Source organism: Sceloporus occidentalis, unplaced genomic scaffold (assembly GCF_023333645.1).
Source record: "Sceloporus occidentalis isolate IW3139 unplaced genomic scaffold, rSceOcc1.0.p SCAF_1, whole genome shotgun sequence".
Taxonomy (NCBI): Eukaryota; Metazoa; Chordata; class Lepidosauria; order Squamata; family Phrynosomatidae; genus Sceloporus; species Sceloporus occidentalis.
The window spans coordinates 208,248,496-208,267,912 of record NW_028316981.1 but is presented as its reverse complement, the minus strand read 5'-3'; the positions used below and the strand labels follow the sequence as shown (position 1 = coordinate 208,267,912).

At 41.8% G+C, this 19,417-nt stretch overlaps 1 protein-coding gene across 1 annotated transcript in view; it reads left to right on the top strand.

The window, feature by feature from the left end:
* The window catches only part of PDE6B (phosphodiesterase 6B), a 58,938-nt gene extending 46,709 nt beyond the window's left edge, over window positions 1-12,229 (top strand). The window contains exons 21-22 of the mRNA XM_089488696.1: window positions 10,747-10,903; window positions 11,716-12,229. Coding sequence (XP_089344822.1) covers window positions 10,747-10,903; window positions 11,716-11,777 — 219 coding nt within the window. The 3' untranslated portion in view covers window positions 11,778-12,229. The remainder of the gene's footprint in view (window positions 1-10,746; window positions 10,904-11,715) is intronic.
* The last annotated feature ends 7,188 nt before the right edge of the window (window positions 12,230-19,417 follow it).

The following is a 19,417-nucleotide window of genomic DNA, read 5'->3' as shown; positions in this document are numbered from 1 at the left end:
TCATTGGACTTTCTCCAAAAAAGTAAACATGCATGGTACTTCAGCAGTAAACATCCATAATCTAACTCCCAACGTAATGGAATAAGAAGCCGATATTACCCAAAGTTAGACCCTAGACTCGCAACTGAAACCTACATGGATGACAGAATCAAGATACTTAAATGCCCAAGTGCACATCCCTGGGTAGCTGGCTGCACAGAAAGCAATGTCATCATGGAATCCATGCAACAACAAGTAGCATTAATGTACTTAATTCATCAGTGAAAAAGGCAAAAGAGACAAGAACTAGTTTTTTTAGCAATAAATTTATTTTTTATCATCTTTTAGTTCTGTTTATGTTGGTTTTAGTATTTTTATTATTTTTTAAGATTTTTAAAAATTGATTTGATTGTGCCAACTAACCTGGCAAGTGACTCCTGCCCGGTGCCCAGGGGAAGGCGAAAAACCTCCAGGATCTCTGGCCAATCCGCCCTGGAGGAAAATTCCTTCCCGACCCCAAAAGTGGCAGTCAGCACTAGCCTGGGCATGCCATGAGCAAGAGCCATACACAAGTACCACTGATACTCCTTCTCCCCATTTATATATTATTTGTATTGCTTTCTTTAAATGGTATTATTTACTGAACTGAATAGGCCAACTAATCTCCCAAAGTGACTCCTGCTCAGTGCCCAGGGGAAGGCGAAAAACCTCCAGGATCTCAGGCCAATCTGCTTTGGAGGAAAATTCCTTCCCGACCCCAAAAGTGGCAGTCAGCACTAGCCTGGGCAAGCCATGAGCAAGAGCCATACGCAAGCGCCCCCTGATACTCCTCCTTCTCATTTAATATATATTGCCTTGTTTAAATGATATTATTTACTGAACTGAATATGCCAACTAACCCCACAAAGTGACTCCTGCTCAGTGCCCAGGGGAAGGCGAAAAACCTCCAGGATCTCAGGCCAGTCTGCCCTGGAGTAAAATTCCTTCCCGACCCCAAAAGTGGCAGTCAGCACTAGCCTGGGCATGCCATGAGCAAGAGCCATACGCAAGTGCCCCCTGATACTCCTCCTTCTCATTTAATATATATTGCCTTGTTTAAATGATATTATTTGCTGAACTGAATATGCCAACTAACCCCACAAAGTGACTCCTGCTCAGTGCCCAGGGGAAGGCGAAAAACCTCCAGGATCTCAGGCCAATCCGCTCTGGAGGAAAATTCCTTCCCGACCCCAAAAGTGGCAGTCAGCACTAGCCTGGGCAAGCCATGAGCAAGAGCCATACGCAAGCGCCCCCTGATACTCCTCCTTCTCATTTAATATATATTGCCTTGTTTAAATGATATTATTTACTGAACTGAATATGCCAACTAACCCCTCAAAGTGACTCCTGCTCAGTGCCCAGGGGAAGGCGAAAAACCTCCAGGATCTCAGGCCAATCTGCTCTGGAGGAAAATTCCTTCCCGACCCCAAAAGTGGCAGTCAGCACTAGCCTGGGCAAGCCATGAGCAAGAGCCATACGCAAGCGCCCCTGATACTCCTCCTTCTCATTTAATATATATTGCCTTGTTTAAATAATATTATTTACTGAACTGAATATGACAACTAACCCCACAAAGTGACTCCTGCTCAGTGCCCAGGGGAAGGCGAAAAACCTCCAGGATCTCAGGCCAATCTGCTCTGGAGGAAAATTCCTTCCCGACCCCAAAAGTGGCAGTCAGCACTAGCCTGGGCAAGCCACGAGCAAGAGCCATACGCAAGCGCCCCCTGATACTCCTCCTTCTCATTTAATATATATTGCCTTGTTTAAATGATATTATTTACTGAACTGAATATGCCAACTAACCCCACAAAGTGACTCCTGCTCAGTGCCCAGGGGAAGGCGAAAAACCTCCAGGATCTCAGGCCAATCCGCTCTGGAGGAAAATTCCTTCCCGACCCCAAAAGTGGCAGTCAGCACTAGCCTGGGCAAGCCATGAGCAAGAGCCATACGCAAGCGCCCCTTGATACTCCTCCTTCTCATTTAATATATATTGCCTTGTTTAAATGATATTATTTACTGAACTGAATATGCCAACTAACCCCACAAAGTGACTCCTGCTCAGTGCCCAGGGGAAGGCAAAAAACCTCCAGGATCTCAGGCCAATCTGCTCTGGAGGAAAATTCCTTCCCGACCCCAAAAGTGGCAGTCAGCACTAGCCTGGGCAAGCCATGAGCAAGAGCCATACGCAAGCGCCCCTGATACTCCTCCTTCTCATTTAATATATATTGCCTTGTTTAAATGATATTATTTACTGAACTGAATATGCCAACTAACCCCACAAAGTGACTCCTGCTCAGTGCCCAGGGGAAGGCGAAAAACCTCCAGGATCTCAGGCCAATCTGCTCTGGAGGAAAATTCCTTCCCGACCCCAAAAGTGGCAGTCAGCACTAGCCTGGGCAAGCCACGAGCAAGAGCCATACGCAAGCGCCCCCTGATACTCCTCCTTCTCATTTAATATATATTGCCTTGTTTAAATGATATTATTTACTGAACTGAATATGCCAACTAACCCCACAAAGTGACTCCTGCTCAGTGCCCAGGGGAAGGCGAAAAACCTCCAGGATCTCAGGCCAATCTGCTTTGGAGGAAAATTCCTTCCCGACCCCAAAAGTGGCATTCAGCACTAGCCTGGGCAAGCCATGAGCAAGAGCCATACGCAAGCGCCCCCTGATACTCCTCCTTCTCATTTAATATATATTGCCTTGTTTAAATGATATTATTTACTGAACTGAATATGCCAACTAACCCCACAAAGTGACTCCTGCTCAGTGCCCAGGGGAAGGCGAAAAACCTCCAGGATCTCAGGCCAATCCGCCCTGGAGGAAAATTCCTTCCCGACCTCAAAAGTGGCAGTCAGCACTAGCCTGGGCATGCCATGAGCAAGAGCCATACACAAGTACCCCTGATACTCCTTCTCCCCATTTATATATTATTTGTATTGCTTTCTTTAAATGGTATTATTTACTGAACTGAATATGCCAACTAACCCCACAAAGTGACTCCTGCTCAGTGCCCAGGGGAAGGCGAAAAACCTCCAGGATCTCAGGCCAGTCTGCCCTGGAGGAAAATTCCTTCCCGACCCCAAAAGTGGCAGTCAGCACTAGCCTGGGCATGCCATGAGCAAGAGCCATACACAAGTGCCCCCTGATACTCCTCCTTCTCATTTAATATATATTGCCTTGTTTAAATGATATTATTTACTGAACTGAATATGCCAACTAACCCCACAAAGTGACTCCTGCTCAGTGCCCAGGGGAAGGCGAAAAACCTCCAGGATCTCAGGCCAATCTGCTCTGGAGGAAAATTCCTTCCCGACCCCAAAAGTGGCAGTCAGCACTAGCCTGGGCAAGCCATGAGCAAGAGCCATACGCAAGCGCCCCCTGATACTCCTCCTTCTCATTTAATATATATTGCCTTCTTTAAATGATATTATTTACTGAACTGAATATGCCAACTAACCCCACAAAGTGACTCCTGCTCAGTGCCCAGGGGAAGGCGAAAAACCTCCAGGATCTCAGGCCAATCTGCCCTGGAGGAAAATTCCTTCCCGACCCCAAAAGTGGCAGTCAGCACTAGCCTGGGCAAGCCATGAGCAAGAGTCATACGCAAGCGCCCCGCTGCTACACTCTTGTTCCACGCTTGTATTGTTTTGCATTCAAGTTTGTGGCTGTCTTGCTCCATCAGTAAATATGAAGTCTGGACATTTTCTAGCCAGTTCCTAAAGAGAGAGTCACATAATAGTTTAATTTTCAATGTTTCCTTTCAATCTGCTGAAAGGGGAAAAAATCTAAACAACATTACTGACTTGAAAAGACCAGATAGAAAACACTTCTGAAAAAGTGACACAATATTTGGTTTTTAGTAAACAATACAAATTTGTGGTGTTTTATACTTTATTCTCCTTGAAGAAGAAGCAAGAAGGAATATTTCTTACCTCACAAGGCTTTGGGTTCTGACTTTGCTTTCTTGGTCTTGTCAAACAATTAATATAATTAGTATCGCAGCCCATCTTCAAAGAATGGATCAACTGCAGATATCTCCTTTCCTAGGACAATCCCATCCAAACCTGCAAAGAAGTCACTCAAGAAGTATCAGAAAAATGTTGAACCATGACAATGACATCTCCACTGAACCAATCGCTCAGCAAGGAAAAATTACCATAGCTCTTTCTCTCAAGTAAAGGATACCATCTCAGGACCTACCTTGACATTGTTGATGTTTATCTGTGACATTTTCACACTTCTCTCTTCCTGAATCATTTCAACAACTGTTATTCTTTACATCACATGGGAATATTTTATTATTATTATTCTTTGTTTACTTTTTAAAATCTTGGTAAAATCCAACTTACTTTCAACTCTTTTCAACCCACTTGCTTAAAAGAACTTTTTAAAAAATTTCAAACCTGGAAAGAAGTTCACATATGAGCATAAAAATCTTAAGCATCATAGTTTGAAGAGAACATATAACAAGAAAAGAACAATGACCGATTATCTGCTTTCTTTCCAATAAATGACTTACTGAATGGATATTAATTTTTTAAAATAAGAATCTAACCTTTACTTTTCCAGACTATTCCTAAAGTAGGAGTCAACTTATTGCTTCCATTTGTTTCCAGTTCTCCTTTCCTGAACCAAAGTGTTTCTTTGTTGAATGGAGAAATAATACTTAACCGCTGCAGTCAGTACTGAAAAATATGGTTGAGAGGCAGATAAAGAAATAAATTAAAAGATGTTAAAATGTTACTGATGTTTTCAGTGATTGGTTGGAACAGGAAGGAAAAGTTATCTGGGATCTTTTTTCTTTTCAATCAAGGACCTACTTCTTAAGTGTCAACTTCCATGCTTGTATTGTTTTGCATTCAAGTTTGTGGCTGTCTTGCTCCATCAGTAAATATGAAGTTTGGGCATTTTCTAGCCAGTTCCTAAAGAGAGGGTCACATAATAGTTTAATTTTCAATGTTCCCTTTCAATCTGCTGAAAGGGGGGAAAATCTAAACAACATTACTGACTTGAAAAGACCAGGGAGAAAACACTTCTGAAAAAGTGACACAATATTTGGTTTTTAGTAAACAATACAAATTTGTGGTGTTTTATACTTTATTCTCCTTGAAGAAGAAGCAAGAAGGAATATTTCTTACCTCACAAGGCTTTGGGTTCTGACTTTGCTTTCTTGGTCTTGTCAAACAATTAATATAATTAGTCTCGCAGCCCATCTTCAAAGAATGGATCAACTGCAGATATCTCCTTTCCTAGGACAATCCCATCCAAACCTGCAAAGAAGTCACTCAAGAAGTATCAGAAAAATGTTGAACCATGACAATGACATCTCCACTGAACCAACCGCTCAGCAAGGAAAAATAACCATAGCTCTTTCTCTGAAGTAAAGGATACCATCTCAGGTCCTACCTTGACATTGTTGATGTTTATCTGTGACATTTTCACACTTGTCTCTTCCTGAATCGTTTCAACTACTGTTATTCTTTACATCACATGGGAATATTTTATTATTATTATTCTTTGTTTACTTTTTAAAATCTTGGTAAAATCCAACTTACTTTCAACTCTTTTCAACCCACTTGCTTAAAAGAACTTATAAAAAAATTCAAACCTGGAAAGAAGTTCACATATGAGCATAAAAATCTTAAGCATCATAGTTTGAAGAGAACATCTAGCAGGAAAAGAATAATCAACAATTATCTGCTTTCTTTCGAATAAATGACTTATAGAATGGATATTAATTTATTAAAAATGAGAATCTAACCTTTACTTTTCCAGACTATTCCTAAAGTAGGAGTCCGCTTATTGCTTCTGTTTGTCTCCAGTTCTTCTTTCCTGAACCAAAGTGTTAGCTTGCTGAATGGAGAAATAATACTTAACCGCTGGAGTCAGTAGTGACAAAATATGGTTGAGAACCAGATAAAGAAATAAAATGACAGACTTTAGCAATTCGAAGTAATGAAATATTTACTTCAGCTCCTCTTTCCTTTCTTCCAGTCTCCCTAAGAATATACAATTGTAATAGTTAGGAAACCAGGCAAAGTAAGGGATAGATTTTGGTCACCATGAAATACTTCAATTGCTGGATTGCTTTGTTCCACTCATTTTCACAATGTATAAAATAGATCAATTTACCCCTAACAAAATATATATTGATTGACAGTTCTTTTAAAATGGGAAAATTCCCCTTCAGGTGTGCAAAAAGATTATATACAAAATTAAGAAATAAACCTTTAACTATATTTAACCAACTGAAGCACTTTTCAGAATGATTTCCCCCCTTTAAGAGACGTTCCCCATAAAGACTTACCATCATGTTGATGAAGTTCAGCTGAGAGGCTTTTCACTTTGCTCTTCTTGAAGCATGTCTTGTTCAGAATTTTGTTACATGTTTGCTGGGTTTTGAAGCTTGAAATCTAGGGGATAGACTTTGAAAATTAGAGATACTGAAATGCCTCATCCCATCTGCTGAACTGCTCTGTTGACATCTCTTTTCAAACTGTCGGACTCACTGTTCTAGAATGGAAGGTTGTCTCTTACCTTTCAACTGCCAACCTTACCATATATTTTGTAATAGAGTACAAATTCAGTATTTCCTGGCATTCCTTCACATAATTTATCCTAAATTCTTTGATTCATGCGAATGGCAGCGCCATCCAAACCTAGACCAGACTTTCATTCCTATTCTCTAATATGAAGTAAATAAATGAGAACTTTAGAAAGTTCCCCTGGAGAGCTGAAGTGTTGAAGTCTTGGCAAGAAAATAAGCTGGTTTTGCCATGTTTTTAGATTACATATTATTATATAACGTACATTATTTATCTTTTCCTCTTTCCCATTTTGTACATTCAGTTTTCTTCTTCTGTCAGAGAAACTAAGCTGTTTCAATGAATTTTTTTCCCCTCTCTCTGTCTCCTGAGTTTGACCCACCACTAAAAGAATCATGGCTGCATCATAGCAGAAACATCACGGATTGCCTCACAATCACTACATCCAAATGGGGTGAACATGGGGATGGGAGGAAACTAGGGCGGGTTACAAACCGCCATTAGGGAAGTCCTGAGGATGTCCCAGTTTGAAAAAGGGGCGTCTCTTCTAGACGCCCTTTACCCTATCACGGACTCAGTCCATACAAAATGGCGGCGCCCTGTTCATATGGGCACCGCCATTTTGACGTAGCGGACGCTCTGTGTCCGCACATGGCGCACCAGACGTGACGCCGCGAGTGCGCCCTTTGGCACTCGCGGCACCTCTTCCGGGGCCTGAGAAGGAGCGCGATTTCCGCGCTCCTTCTCTACAGTGTCCAGGAGCCGCGCCGTTTAAAGGCTGCGGTTCCCGGATGCTGCAAGCGGAGGCAGAGCCAGACCGCTGCTTCTCAGTGGTCTGTAACACGCCTAGGTTTCTTTATAATTGTCACAATGTAGTGGTGTAGGAAGAAAACTAGGTTTCATCATAATCACCACATCCACATAGCAGGGAGTGAGTTGGGTACGAAGGACAATGCATCATTATGAAAGGCAGTTTGGCAAAACTGAATAGGATCTTTCTGGCCTGGAAATATAAATCAGATTTACACTAGTCTAGTTTTGAGAATGTTTCTTTGATAAGCAAGTGGATTATTTGATTGGTTTGAATTTTTTTTTGCTTTGGATGAGGTCTGAGAACATTATCACACAAGCCACACTCTCACAGCAATGGCATCAATTTTTATAGAAATGGTAACATACAAGTTGCAAAGCAGCCATTACCTCATGTCTTTGCAACTGCATGATGAGGGCTGCCACCACCATTGAACTTTCTTCCTGACTGCCCCCTAATATAATCTCCCTGCCTCCCTCTCTAACCAGCATGCCTTTGGGTTATTTTATTTTTATTTTAACTTTTTCATGCAGTTCTCAGAGTTCTGCTACTGCAATTGAAGTTTAATTAAAATACAGCAAATAAATAAAGGCAGTCAGCCTGTTTGGGAATAGTGAGGCAGAGGGGGTGGAAGGGACACTGAACCCACATGACTGCCAATATCACAACTGTCCTGGCACTTACTGCATTTCAGGAACAAAACAGCTATGGGTCAGAGGCATCACCAAAGCCGCTTTTTTTTCCTGGCTGTAATCATGATTTAGAAGCCCCATGTAATAATCTTGTTGGTCACAAACAATCAAACCAGATGTAAAGACATCTATCTATCATCTATCTATCTATCTATCTATCTATCTATCTATCTATCTATCTATCTATCTATCTATCTATCATCTATCATCTATCTTGCCAGCAAGAAGAAAGGCTTTAAAGATAGGAAGTGCATCATGATAAGGTGGTGAGGATTTCGCTTCCCTGTCACTTGCCCTGTACAGAATGTATATGGTTGTAAATATATACACATTTGGTTTAAAGAGCTAGATCAAGAGATTTATCTGCTAGGGAATGACAGAAAAGTGCCCCCTCTCATTCCAGATACAAAAGTCAAGTAGATTGGCAGTTGGAGCTTTTCTTCTCAGTGGTAATGAGATCTACCACACTTGGAGTAAACAGGCTAGCAAAATGGCTATGCTTACCATCTATACAGCTTTCCTTTTGACACCTTTGAGCCTCCCAGCAGGCATCTGCCAATTGAAACAACTATCTCTTCATAATAGTAGCTAGGGCTACTCTTAAGGTATCTGTACTGTACCATTCCATCAATATGAAATCTGTTCAAATGTGATGGCTCCGTCCTTCATTATCCTAAGGTCTGTAGTTTGGTGAGGTACTTGGACATCTTCTTGGAAGTTCAAAGCTGTCATAACTCACCCCCTGAATAAATCAGATGAAGAGGCAGTTTTCCAGGAATCTGCTGCTCCTAATAATGAAGGTCCCAGGAGCCAGAGACTGGAGTAGTAGGGGTTCCTGTCCCCAGCAGGAGGTGACAGAGGCTGAAGCTGCTGAAGAGACACCCCTGTCCTTTGCTGAGTGATGAACAAATAATCATTGACCTCAGCAGCTGTTAAGGGGGAGACTCTGATTAAGTAGGCACCTGGTGTTGTTGAGGGAGCTGCCCATAACTCTCCCATAAGCCCCCAGTGTCTTTGTTCGTGAGAACCATCTTTTCTGGGTGATTGACTTTGGGGAGATACCGATGGACAGACAGGAATGCTGAGACACCGCCCCTTTCTGCCCCACATTGTTGCCGTAGTTGCCACAGTACCAGCAATGATAAGCTGCAAAACAGAGCCGTGAAACAGTTTTTTTCCGTGCTGCTGCCAAGGGCACAGTGATGTCTCTTGTGAGCTGTGCCATTTAGAGGCGTTGCACAAGGCACGTCATCAGCGTATGCGCTGTCTGAACATGCCTGTGCCCAAAATGGCGCTGGGAGAGCATCGAGCATGCAGACGCTTCGCTGTCCCACGTCCTAATTTCTGCCCCAGGTATTGGGCCTTAGTATTGGCATTTATCTTTCCTTTACCTTGGACTAGCTTTACTTTGATAGTTTTGTTTACTCTTTGATCGTTTCTGACTGCTGACTTGTTATAACTACTCCTGGACTGGCTGACAACCACCCTTCTGTGATGCCCCCTATTATGTTGGGTAATCTGTGACTAACTTGCAAGCTAATCTCCTGCTTCCCAGGATGCTTGCTAACTGGAGCATAGGAAAATGGGGGAACACTGCTGTTTTGTGTCAGATAATTCTAAATCTTTCACCAGAGTACAGATCTCAGGATTATATATGATGGAGTTTCTGGAGTCCAGTCTTGATGTAACCACATTGTGCCACATTGCTAGGTCAGAGCCTGTCCCAAAGCAAAGAAAATTGGCATTGGCACACCTGCCTAATCTGGGCAAGGCACTTTGGCTTTGGTGTGCTATATGGACATTCAGGAGCGAAGCAAGGTCTAGCTTGTGGTCTTTACTTTCAAAGAGAGTGCTCACATTGTCCCATCCTGAATCGGTTGAAATGCTATATCTGGAGAAGTTACATGCACTACCAGGAACACTTGTGGAACACAGTTTGTTAGACCTCATCCATCTTATTACTGGTTAAGCTATCAGCCCATTCTCTGTAATCTGATGGATTGACAGAGTTGTGTTTCACCTGAACAATGATGTTCAGTGTACCTTAAATCTCCTTGTTCAGATGTTCAATGTGATATTAAAGAGCATAGGAGACAAAAATGGAATGTAGTGGGGCACCACAGGTCAAAAGGCCAATGTCTGAATAGCTCCATATTTTGAAACTGACTTTGCCAGAATGACTAGAACCATCTCTAAACAGTGCCTTTGCAGAATCTTGACAAGTAAACCAAATTGTGAATGACAGCAAACTCCACTGAGAGAGGGACCAACAGGGATGAAACCTTGGAGCTGCCTTGGATCTCAGTTTGGGAAAAAGGCAGGACATAAGTTGAACAAACCAAAAAAAAAAGACAAACAAATGGGTCCTTGAACAGATCAAGCCTGAAATCTGCCTGATAATCTGACTGGAAGCCAAGATTATCCAACAGAGGCTGTTGTACTTTAGCTATGTTATGAGAAGGCACAACTCATTAGAAAATATAATAATGCTAGGAAAGATAGAGGGTAGTAGAAAGAGAGGAAGGCAGCATGCCAGATGGTTGGACTCAATCACAGAGGTCACAGGTTTGAATTTGCAGGAGTACAACTTCTATATTTTGCACTTTTATCTATAGTAGCTAGGGTCTGTTAGAAGCATTGGTTTTAATTTTCCATTGCCTTTTTGTTGCTTGTATTAGGAATTTTCACGCTTCCATTCAGAGATTCAGCCAATGTATGAACGACTGCTGAACAATAGAACAGAGTGGAAAGCCCTGGCTGATGAGTATGATGAGAAAATGAAAGCTTTGGAGGACGAGCGAAAGGAGAAAGAGGAGAAAACGGTTACCAATAAAGGTTAGACAAGAAAAACTAGTTAGACTTTATCTTGGAGGGGTGGAATATTCTCTTCATGCTCCTGGATTTTAATAATTCTACCAAGCGATAACATACATACAGTATTTCAGACTTGGGATAAAAGTACATTGTTAAATGTCAACGTATTTTACACTGCAGGAGGTTTAGTCCAACAAGTGAGATTTAGGATTGAAACGTGGACTGCCTAACTCATTTCAAGGACCAATGTAAATCCAGAGTTGCAGAGGTTTTTTCCAATCCTGCATTCAACTTCATGCATTTCATATCTTTAAGATATCCTTCTGCTCACATCAAAGGCACTTGTCTTCTGTTACATCCAGAATCCACCTCACCCCTCTCAAAGTCTTCTCCTCCCACCTTTTCTTTTAATTTTGCTCCAGTAACTACAGTAGCAGCAGAACATGCAGAAATGTCGTTCTTTGTAACCCTTGAAGAGTTCTTAAAGAGTTCACCTAATAAGAAAAAAAGAAGAGCCACACTTGGGTTGATGAGACCAAAGGCCCATCGAGTCCAGATTTCTGTTCACACAGTGGCACAGGTGGCTCATGGGTGAGGCCCCTGTGCAGTTCATGAACCACCGCCACACTCTCTATTGGAAATTGCCAAGCAGAAGCAAACTTTCCCACATGTTTTCCCCATCAAATGCTATTCAGTACATGGCCTCCAATACTATTGAGAGGTAGTATATATGCATCATTCATGACTGGTAGCAACAGATAGCCTCTTCTTCCACATAGGTGTCAAGTCCCTTTTTATTGCTAATAATATCTGTTCTTCCTTTCTCCCCACAGGAGCAATGCCAACTTGCAATGGAGAAAATGTTCCCTCATCTACAACATGTTGCATAATTTAAGCTCAAATTCAGCTTTTTCAGACATGATATAGCATAGAGCCTAGATTTCCTTTAAATGCATGTATAGGTGTTGCTGTCAAAGGGCGGAAATAAAGGCTACACCCAGAATGGTTGTGGGGAGCCCACCCCAAGCAAGGACTCTGTTGCTCAAAAAATAGGCAAAGCAAGTACATCTTATGATTCCCATTATTTAAAGACTCACAATGTGCTTTAAAGGCCCACATCAGAATTTTGGCAAGTGCTTGATATTCACCTTTACAACAATTGCTGAAGTGACAGTTCTCTTTGGGGTCCAAAGCAAGAGGGTCTTCCTTGAAATAGAGGAAAGGGAAGCAACCCCATCTATCTAAATCATTAAAGCCAATTCTGAAACATCTTGTCCTCCTTGTGCTTATCTGTACTGTATCGTTTTCTCTTTACAGAGAACATAATTGCATAATGTACACATTAAGATTTATCTGTGTGAAATTTGATTGTACCATTTGTTTTACGGAATGAGAAATAAACTTAAAAACTAGCTGACTGGTTCTTCACTTACACAGCAAAACAGGAGCTGGTCCTGTTAAAATTAGTCATGACAATGTCCCATTGAAAGAACTGGACTTTTGAGTTTGTTGTTGTTTTTGTTGTGTGCCTTCATGTCATTGCCAACTTATGACAACCCCAAGGCAAACTTCTCATAGGGTTGTCTTTGCACATTTCTTCGGAGAGAGTATGCCATTTCCATCCTCTCAGGCTGAGGGAGTGTCACACAGTGGGTTTCAATGGTTGAGTTAGGATTTGATCCCTGGTTTCCCAGTGTCCTAGTCCAGTGTTCAAACCATTACATCATGTTGGCCCTTGCTTTAAAGTAATCACCATTAAACTGCCTCATTGATGTCAATATGTATTATATCACAAATAAGACAAGCTGTATTAGAGACAACATATCTGGTATGGAAACATCTATTTCAGTTTTAATTACTGTAGCAGATTTTATATGCTTGTACACAAATAACTTCAAGACACACAACAGCAGTAACAAATATAGAATCTGAACCAAATGATTTTTAAAGCAAATACCCCATACTGCTTGGGATTTCAGATTCTGGAGGGGAATTTTGGAATACCTATGTCTGCATATATATGTGCATAATGAGATATCTTGGAAAGAATGTCATATGGAAGAAGGAGCAAGCATGTTTTCTGTTGTTCCAGAAACTAGGACATGGACTAATGGATTCAAACTGGGAGAAAAGAAATTCCACCTGAACACTATGTTACCACATGGACTAGCCCTTCTTCACCCCAGTCATCCTTTTATATAACTTTACTATTATAAAGGATGTTTTGATCATGTAGCCACAAAAGGCACCCAATGCAAAGAAATAGCCTGGCCAAATAAGTAAGCTCAACTTGGAAGCCCTAGTGCATGTAGGCAAAATTGCACCATTAAGACAGGACTCCACATAGTCCCTTCACATTGGAATGTGATAATGAGTGATGCACTGACTACTTGCCAGAAGGATGGAAATAAAAGATCAATTACCTCTGGAGATGACACCTCTTTATGTGAGACGTTTGCATTGATTGCCTGTCATTTCCACACATTACTGGCCATTCTTCCTTCTGGAATATCTGTTCAAACTCCTGAGAAACTGCCACAGGACATATTTTATTCTATAAATATGTCTGTTTGGACACTTTCGATTTGGTCTAGTTTAGGATCAGGCAGACATTCTGACAGAGTTTTGCTTGACTCCTCAGTATTGCTGTCCGACCTTACTTTTCTAGCAGTGGTCTGAGCCACCCCCAAGTCACAGCCTTCCCTCAATCAGAACTTCATTTCTGGAACTGGTATAGTATCCCCCTCTGCAACCCATAGGTTACTATCCACTACCACCTTTTGTGTCGTACTTGTTGTGTGTGTGCATGTCTTGTACGAATGTTGAATCCCTCTAAATTAATAAACTGAACTGATTTGGAATCTGCTGTTTAGAGTTGCTGGTTTGGAACCATTCTAGAAACATTACCCAGAGCCCTCTTGCAGTTTTCTATTGAGCTAAATTTATTCCCCCATTGAATACAACTGTGGGTGCCCTCCCGCGACCCTACCATTCAGGATAACAGCGGGAAAGAACTTCCTGATGGTAAGAGCTGTTCAACAGTGAAATGTGATGCCTCAGAAAGTGGTGAAGTCTCATTTCTGGGAGGTTTGTAAACAGAGTCTGGATGCCAATCTGTCTGGAATGCTTTGATTGTGTCTTCTTGCACTTCAGGGGCTTGGATTACCCTTGCGGTCTCTTCCAACTCTACAATTTTATGATTTTGTGATCTTGGAGATGTGATCCAAGGCTAAAAACATTTATGTTTCATAAGTACATTTATACACATAGCCCGTAAGAAATTTTTTACAATGTTTTGAGTTTAAGAATATTTTTGATTTTGAAATATTTTTAGAATGAGGGTGACTCAACCATTATTGCATTGCAACTCACTTGTCCTGCATAAAACCTTGACTCCTCTGTATTTATCTCTGGATTGAATTGACTGATTTACTCTTCTTGTAAAACAATCCCCAACTTGGAAGCTTGCTGACTAGAAAATTGGAAAATTGAAAAGTACTGTTGCTCTCTGGCAGAGAACCCCCCACCAGAGGACAGATCCCAGGATTATGTAGGATGAAGCCTCTGGAGTCCAGTTTTGATTTAAACACAATGTGTCATAGTGCTACACCTGAATCTGTCCCAAAGCAGAGATAACTGGCATTGGCACACTTGCTTAAACTGGGCAAGGCACCTTGGCCATAGTTTGCTATATGGTCATTCAGGAGCCAAGCAAAGTCTACGTTGTCATCGTCAAATGCCCACCTTGACCCATCCTGGCCAGATTGAAATGCTTTATCTGGAGAAGTTACAGTTAACAGTCAAGAATACATGTATATTCGGTTTGTTTGGTTAATCTTACATTTAACCTCCAGTTTGTTAAACCTCATCCATCCTACTACTGGCCAAGGCATCAACACCTTCTCTGCAATCAGATGGATCAACAGAGTTGTCTTTCACCTGATCACTGATGTCCAGTGCACCTCAAATTCCATGTTCATATGTTTCGTGTGATATTAAAGAGCAACAGGCCATAGGGCCAAGGTCTGAATAGCTCCATATTCTGAAACTGACTTTGCAAGAATGATTAAAATCATCTCTAAAAAGTGCCTTTGCTGGATCTTGACAGGTGTACCCAAATGTAAATGACAATAAACTCCACTGAGAAGTCCAAAGAACCAACCTTGGAGCTGCCTTAGATCCCATTTTAGAAGAAAGGCAGGGCATGAGTTGAACAAACTAACTAACAAACAAATAAACAGACATTCCTATCATGTTTCTGATGTAGGTGGTCTATCAGAAGGATCAAAGTAATTTTCATCCCCATGCAGAGCTAAAAGCACTTTGAAACAAATCCAGATAATCAGTTTTATTGATGAATCTGTGAACCTAGACAGTAGAGGTTTGCCTGGAAAGTCATTGATGAGTTTCCTCTTCAATGAAAAGGAATGCCCCAACCACTTTAAGGAACACAGCAGCTATGGGTCAGAGGTGTTGTTGTTTGATAAGTATAATCAAAATTGTTTTTTTGGGGGGGTGGCTGTAATCAAGGTTTAAAAGTTATATATAATAACCTTGTAAGTCTCTGACAATCAAATCACATGTATACATAGACAAACACACACACACACACACACACACACACACACACACACACTTGCACCAGGGGGCCTGAATGGTGGGGCCTAGTCAAATCCTCTCCTCTCCCACCTCAACTCATCACTTGTCTTGTTTTAAGCTGGTTTCTGTAGTGCAAACCTAATAGTGAAGTAAGCCAACAAGGAGAAGGGTTTAAAGAAAGGAAGTGCATCAGAATAAGTTGATGAGGATTTTGCTTCCCTCCCTGTTGCCTTCCTCTTACTAGCAGATACAATCTTTTCCCCTGTACAGAATGGGTCGGGATGTAAACATTGGTTTAGAGAGCTAGCAGAAGAGCTTTTTCTGCTTGAAGAGAAAAAGTGCCCCCTCTCATTCCATACACAGAAGTCAACTATACTGGCAGTTGAATCTTTTCTTCTCATGTGATGACATACTATCTGCCACACTTGGAGTAAACAGACTAGCAAACTGGCTGTACTCACTGTCTATACAGCTTTCCTTGTGACACTTTTCATTTCTCTCCAGGCATCTGCCACATGAAACCACCTATTTGATAGTAGCTACAGCTACTTTTACTGTGTCCCTATTATACCAATCTACTAGTATGAAGCCAGTTCAAATGTCTTGGCTCCATTCTTCAACATCATGAGTTCTCTAGTCTGGGGAGGTACTTGGACATCTTTCCTGAAGTTCAAGGGTATCATAACTCCCTCCCTGAACAATTCAGGTGAAGAGCAGAAGGAAGAGGCAGCTTGCTACTCCTGATAGTGAAGGTCCCAAGAGCTGGGCCGGAGGTAGTAGGGGTCCCTACTCCCCATCAGGAGGTTGCAGAGGCTGAGCATGCTGAAGACACACCACTTTCATTTGCTGAGTAATTGACAATAAACACTGATCCCAGGAGCTGTAACATAAGAGATGCTGATGATTTAGACAGCTGGTGTTGTTGAAGGAGATGCCCATAATTCTTCCAGCATCCCCCAATATCTTTATGGTTCATAGCTGTCTTATGTAGGTACTGACTGTCCTCTAGCATTTGTGTCCCCTTGATCTTGGACTAGCTTTGGTTTAACAGCTTTGTTTACCCCTTGATGGCTTCTGGTGTCTTTACTGCTGACTTGTTATACCTTCTCCTGGACCAACTGATAGCCACCCTTTTGTTTCACCCTCCATCATGCACTAGGCCTGAACTTGTCCCAAAACAGAGATCATTGGCATTGGCACACTTGCCTCATCTGGGCAAGGCACCTTGACCATGGTCTGCTATATGGAGATTCAGAAGCAATGCAAAGTCTAGCTTGTGACCTTTACCTTCAAAGAGAGTGCCCACCTTGTCCTATTCTTTACAGATTGAAATGCTGTACTGGAGAAGTTACATGCACTACCTTGTACATTCAGTTTGTTTGGCTAATCTTTTTTTATTTAAGCTTCAGTTGGTTAAACCCCATCCATCTTATTACTGATTAAGGCATCAATATCTTTTCTGCAACTGTTCTACCTGAAGAATGATGTTCAGTGTACCTCAGATCCCTTTGATCACATTATAATTGTATAGTGTGGATACACTCATAAACTGGTGTCCTTTTGTGCACACACAGACTGGGACTTCACTCTACTGCTTTCAAAGTGCTTTCATTGACAAATGTAGCAAACTTTAATTCTCAGTGTGGACCATATACACCCAATCCTATTCATTTACTCCAAAACTCTGTTTATTTCAGTGGAATCAACTCTTGGGTGAGCAGTCTTATAATTCAATTCTAACTTCTTCAGATATAAATGATCAGTTGCAATCTGCTTCTAAGCAAGTGTGTATTGCATTTCTAAAACCTAAAACCTATTCAAAGATATAGCCATATTAGTCTGTTAGTCTCAGAACATCTGAAGAAGTAGGTTGCACTCTACGAAAGCTCATGCTGCCAACATCTTTCTTTCAGCTAGTCTCAAAGGTGCTACAAGACTTAAAATCAATTGTGATTGAGAGGTCTGTTTCACCAACAATTAGATCCAGAAGTTATAACTTAAACCACAAGGGTGACACAATCAAAATTTCTAAAATGAAAGCCCATATCCCTAGCTATCTCTCAGAGCAAGCTATTTTATCATAGGCCTAGTACAGACTGCTGTGAAATAGTGGTCTGCAGGTGCCTGTTTTTACTATGGAGGGATGGCGCAGCTCCTAAACCATGCTCTGTCACTCTGGAGTAAAAAGAACCCAGAAAAAAGGGGGGTTTCGCGCCTACGTAGTTAAGTTGCAAGGGCTCCAATGGCCCATGTACACGGGACACCACCATTATTGCACCACCAGCACGTATTAGGGTTAGAGGTTGTGCAGTTGCCACACATTTGCTGAGCATTTGGGCGATCTGTTTTGGCCTATAGAAACCATGCAACAGCAGGTAATAAAAGTGTGTATATATATAACAGCGAAAAAGGCAAAGGAAACAAGAATTAGGTTTTTATCAATAAATTTATTTATATTTTATTATCTCTTATTTGTATTTATGCTGGTTTATTTGTATTAGTTTTAATATTTTCACTATGATGATTTTTGAAAATTGACCTGAATGTGTCAATTAACCTGGCAAGTGATTCCTGCTCAGTGCCCAGGGGAAGGCGAAAAACCTCCAGGATCTCTGGCCAATCCGCCCTGGAGGAAAATTCCTTCCCGACCCCAAAAGTGGCAGTCAGCACTAGCCTGGGCATGCCATGAGCAAGAGCCATACACAAGTACCCCTGATACACCTTCTCCCCATTTATATATTATTTGTATTGCTTTCTTTAAATGGTATTATTTACTGAACTGAATATGCCAACTAATCTCCCAAAGTGACTCCTGCTCAGTGCCCAGGGGAAGGCGAAAAACCTCCAGGATCTCAGGCCAAGCCGCCCTGGAGGAAAATTCCTTCCCGACCCCAAAAGTGGCAGTCAGCACTAGCCTGGGCATGAGCAAGAGCAAGAGCCATACACAAGGGACCCCTGATACTCCTCCTTCTCATTTAATATATATTGCCTTGTTTAAATGATATTATTTACTGAACTGAATATGCCAACTAACCCCACAAAGTGACTCCTGCTCAGTGCCCAGGGGAAGGCGAAAAACCTCCAGGATCTCAGGCCAATCCGCCCTGGAGGAAAATTCCTTCCCGACCCCAAAAGTGGCAGTCAGCACTAGCCTGGGCATGCCATGAGCAAAAGCCATACACAAGTGTTCCCTGATACTCCTCCTTCTCATTTAATATATATTGCCTTCTTTAAAAGATATTATTTACTGAACTGAATATGCCAACTGTCTTCACAAAGTGACACCTGCTCAGTGCCCAGGGGAAGGCGAAAAACCTCCAGGATCTCTGGCCAATCCGCCCTGGAGGAAAATTCCTTCCCGACCCCAAAAGTGGCAGTCAGCACTAGCCTGGGCATACGATGAGCAAGAGCCATACACAAGTGCCCCCTGATACTCCTCCCCATTTATATATTATTTGTATTGCCTTCTTTAAATGATATTATTTACTGAACTCAGTATACCAACTAACCTCACAAAGTGACTCCTGCTCAGTGCCCAGGGGAAGGCAAAAACCATCCAGGATCTCCGGCCAATCTGTCCTGGAGGAAAATTCCTTCCCGACCCCAAAAGTGGCAGTCAGCACTAGCCTGGGCATGCCATGAGTAAGAGCCATACACAAGCAGACCCTAATATTCCTTCTTCCCATTTATATATTAATTGTATTGCCTTCTTTAAATGATATTATTTACTGAACTCAATATGTCAACTAACCCCACAAAGTGACTCCTGCTCAGTGCCCAGGGGAAGGCGAAAAACCTCCAGGATCTCAGGCCAATCCGCCCTGGAGGAAAATTCCTTCCCGACCCCAAATGTGGCAGTCAGCACTAGTCTGGGCATGCCATGAGCAAGAGCCAAACACAAGGGACCCCTGATACTCCTTCTCCCCATTTTTATAT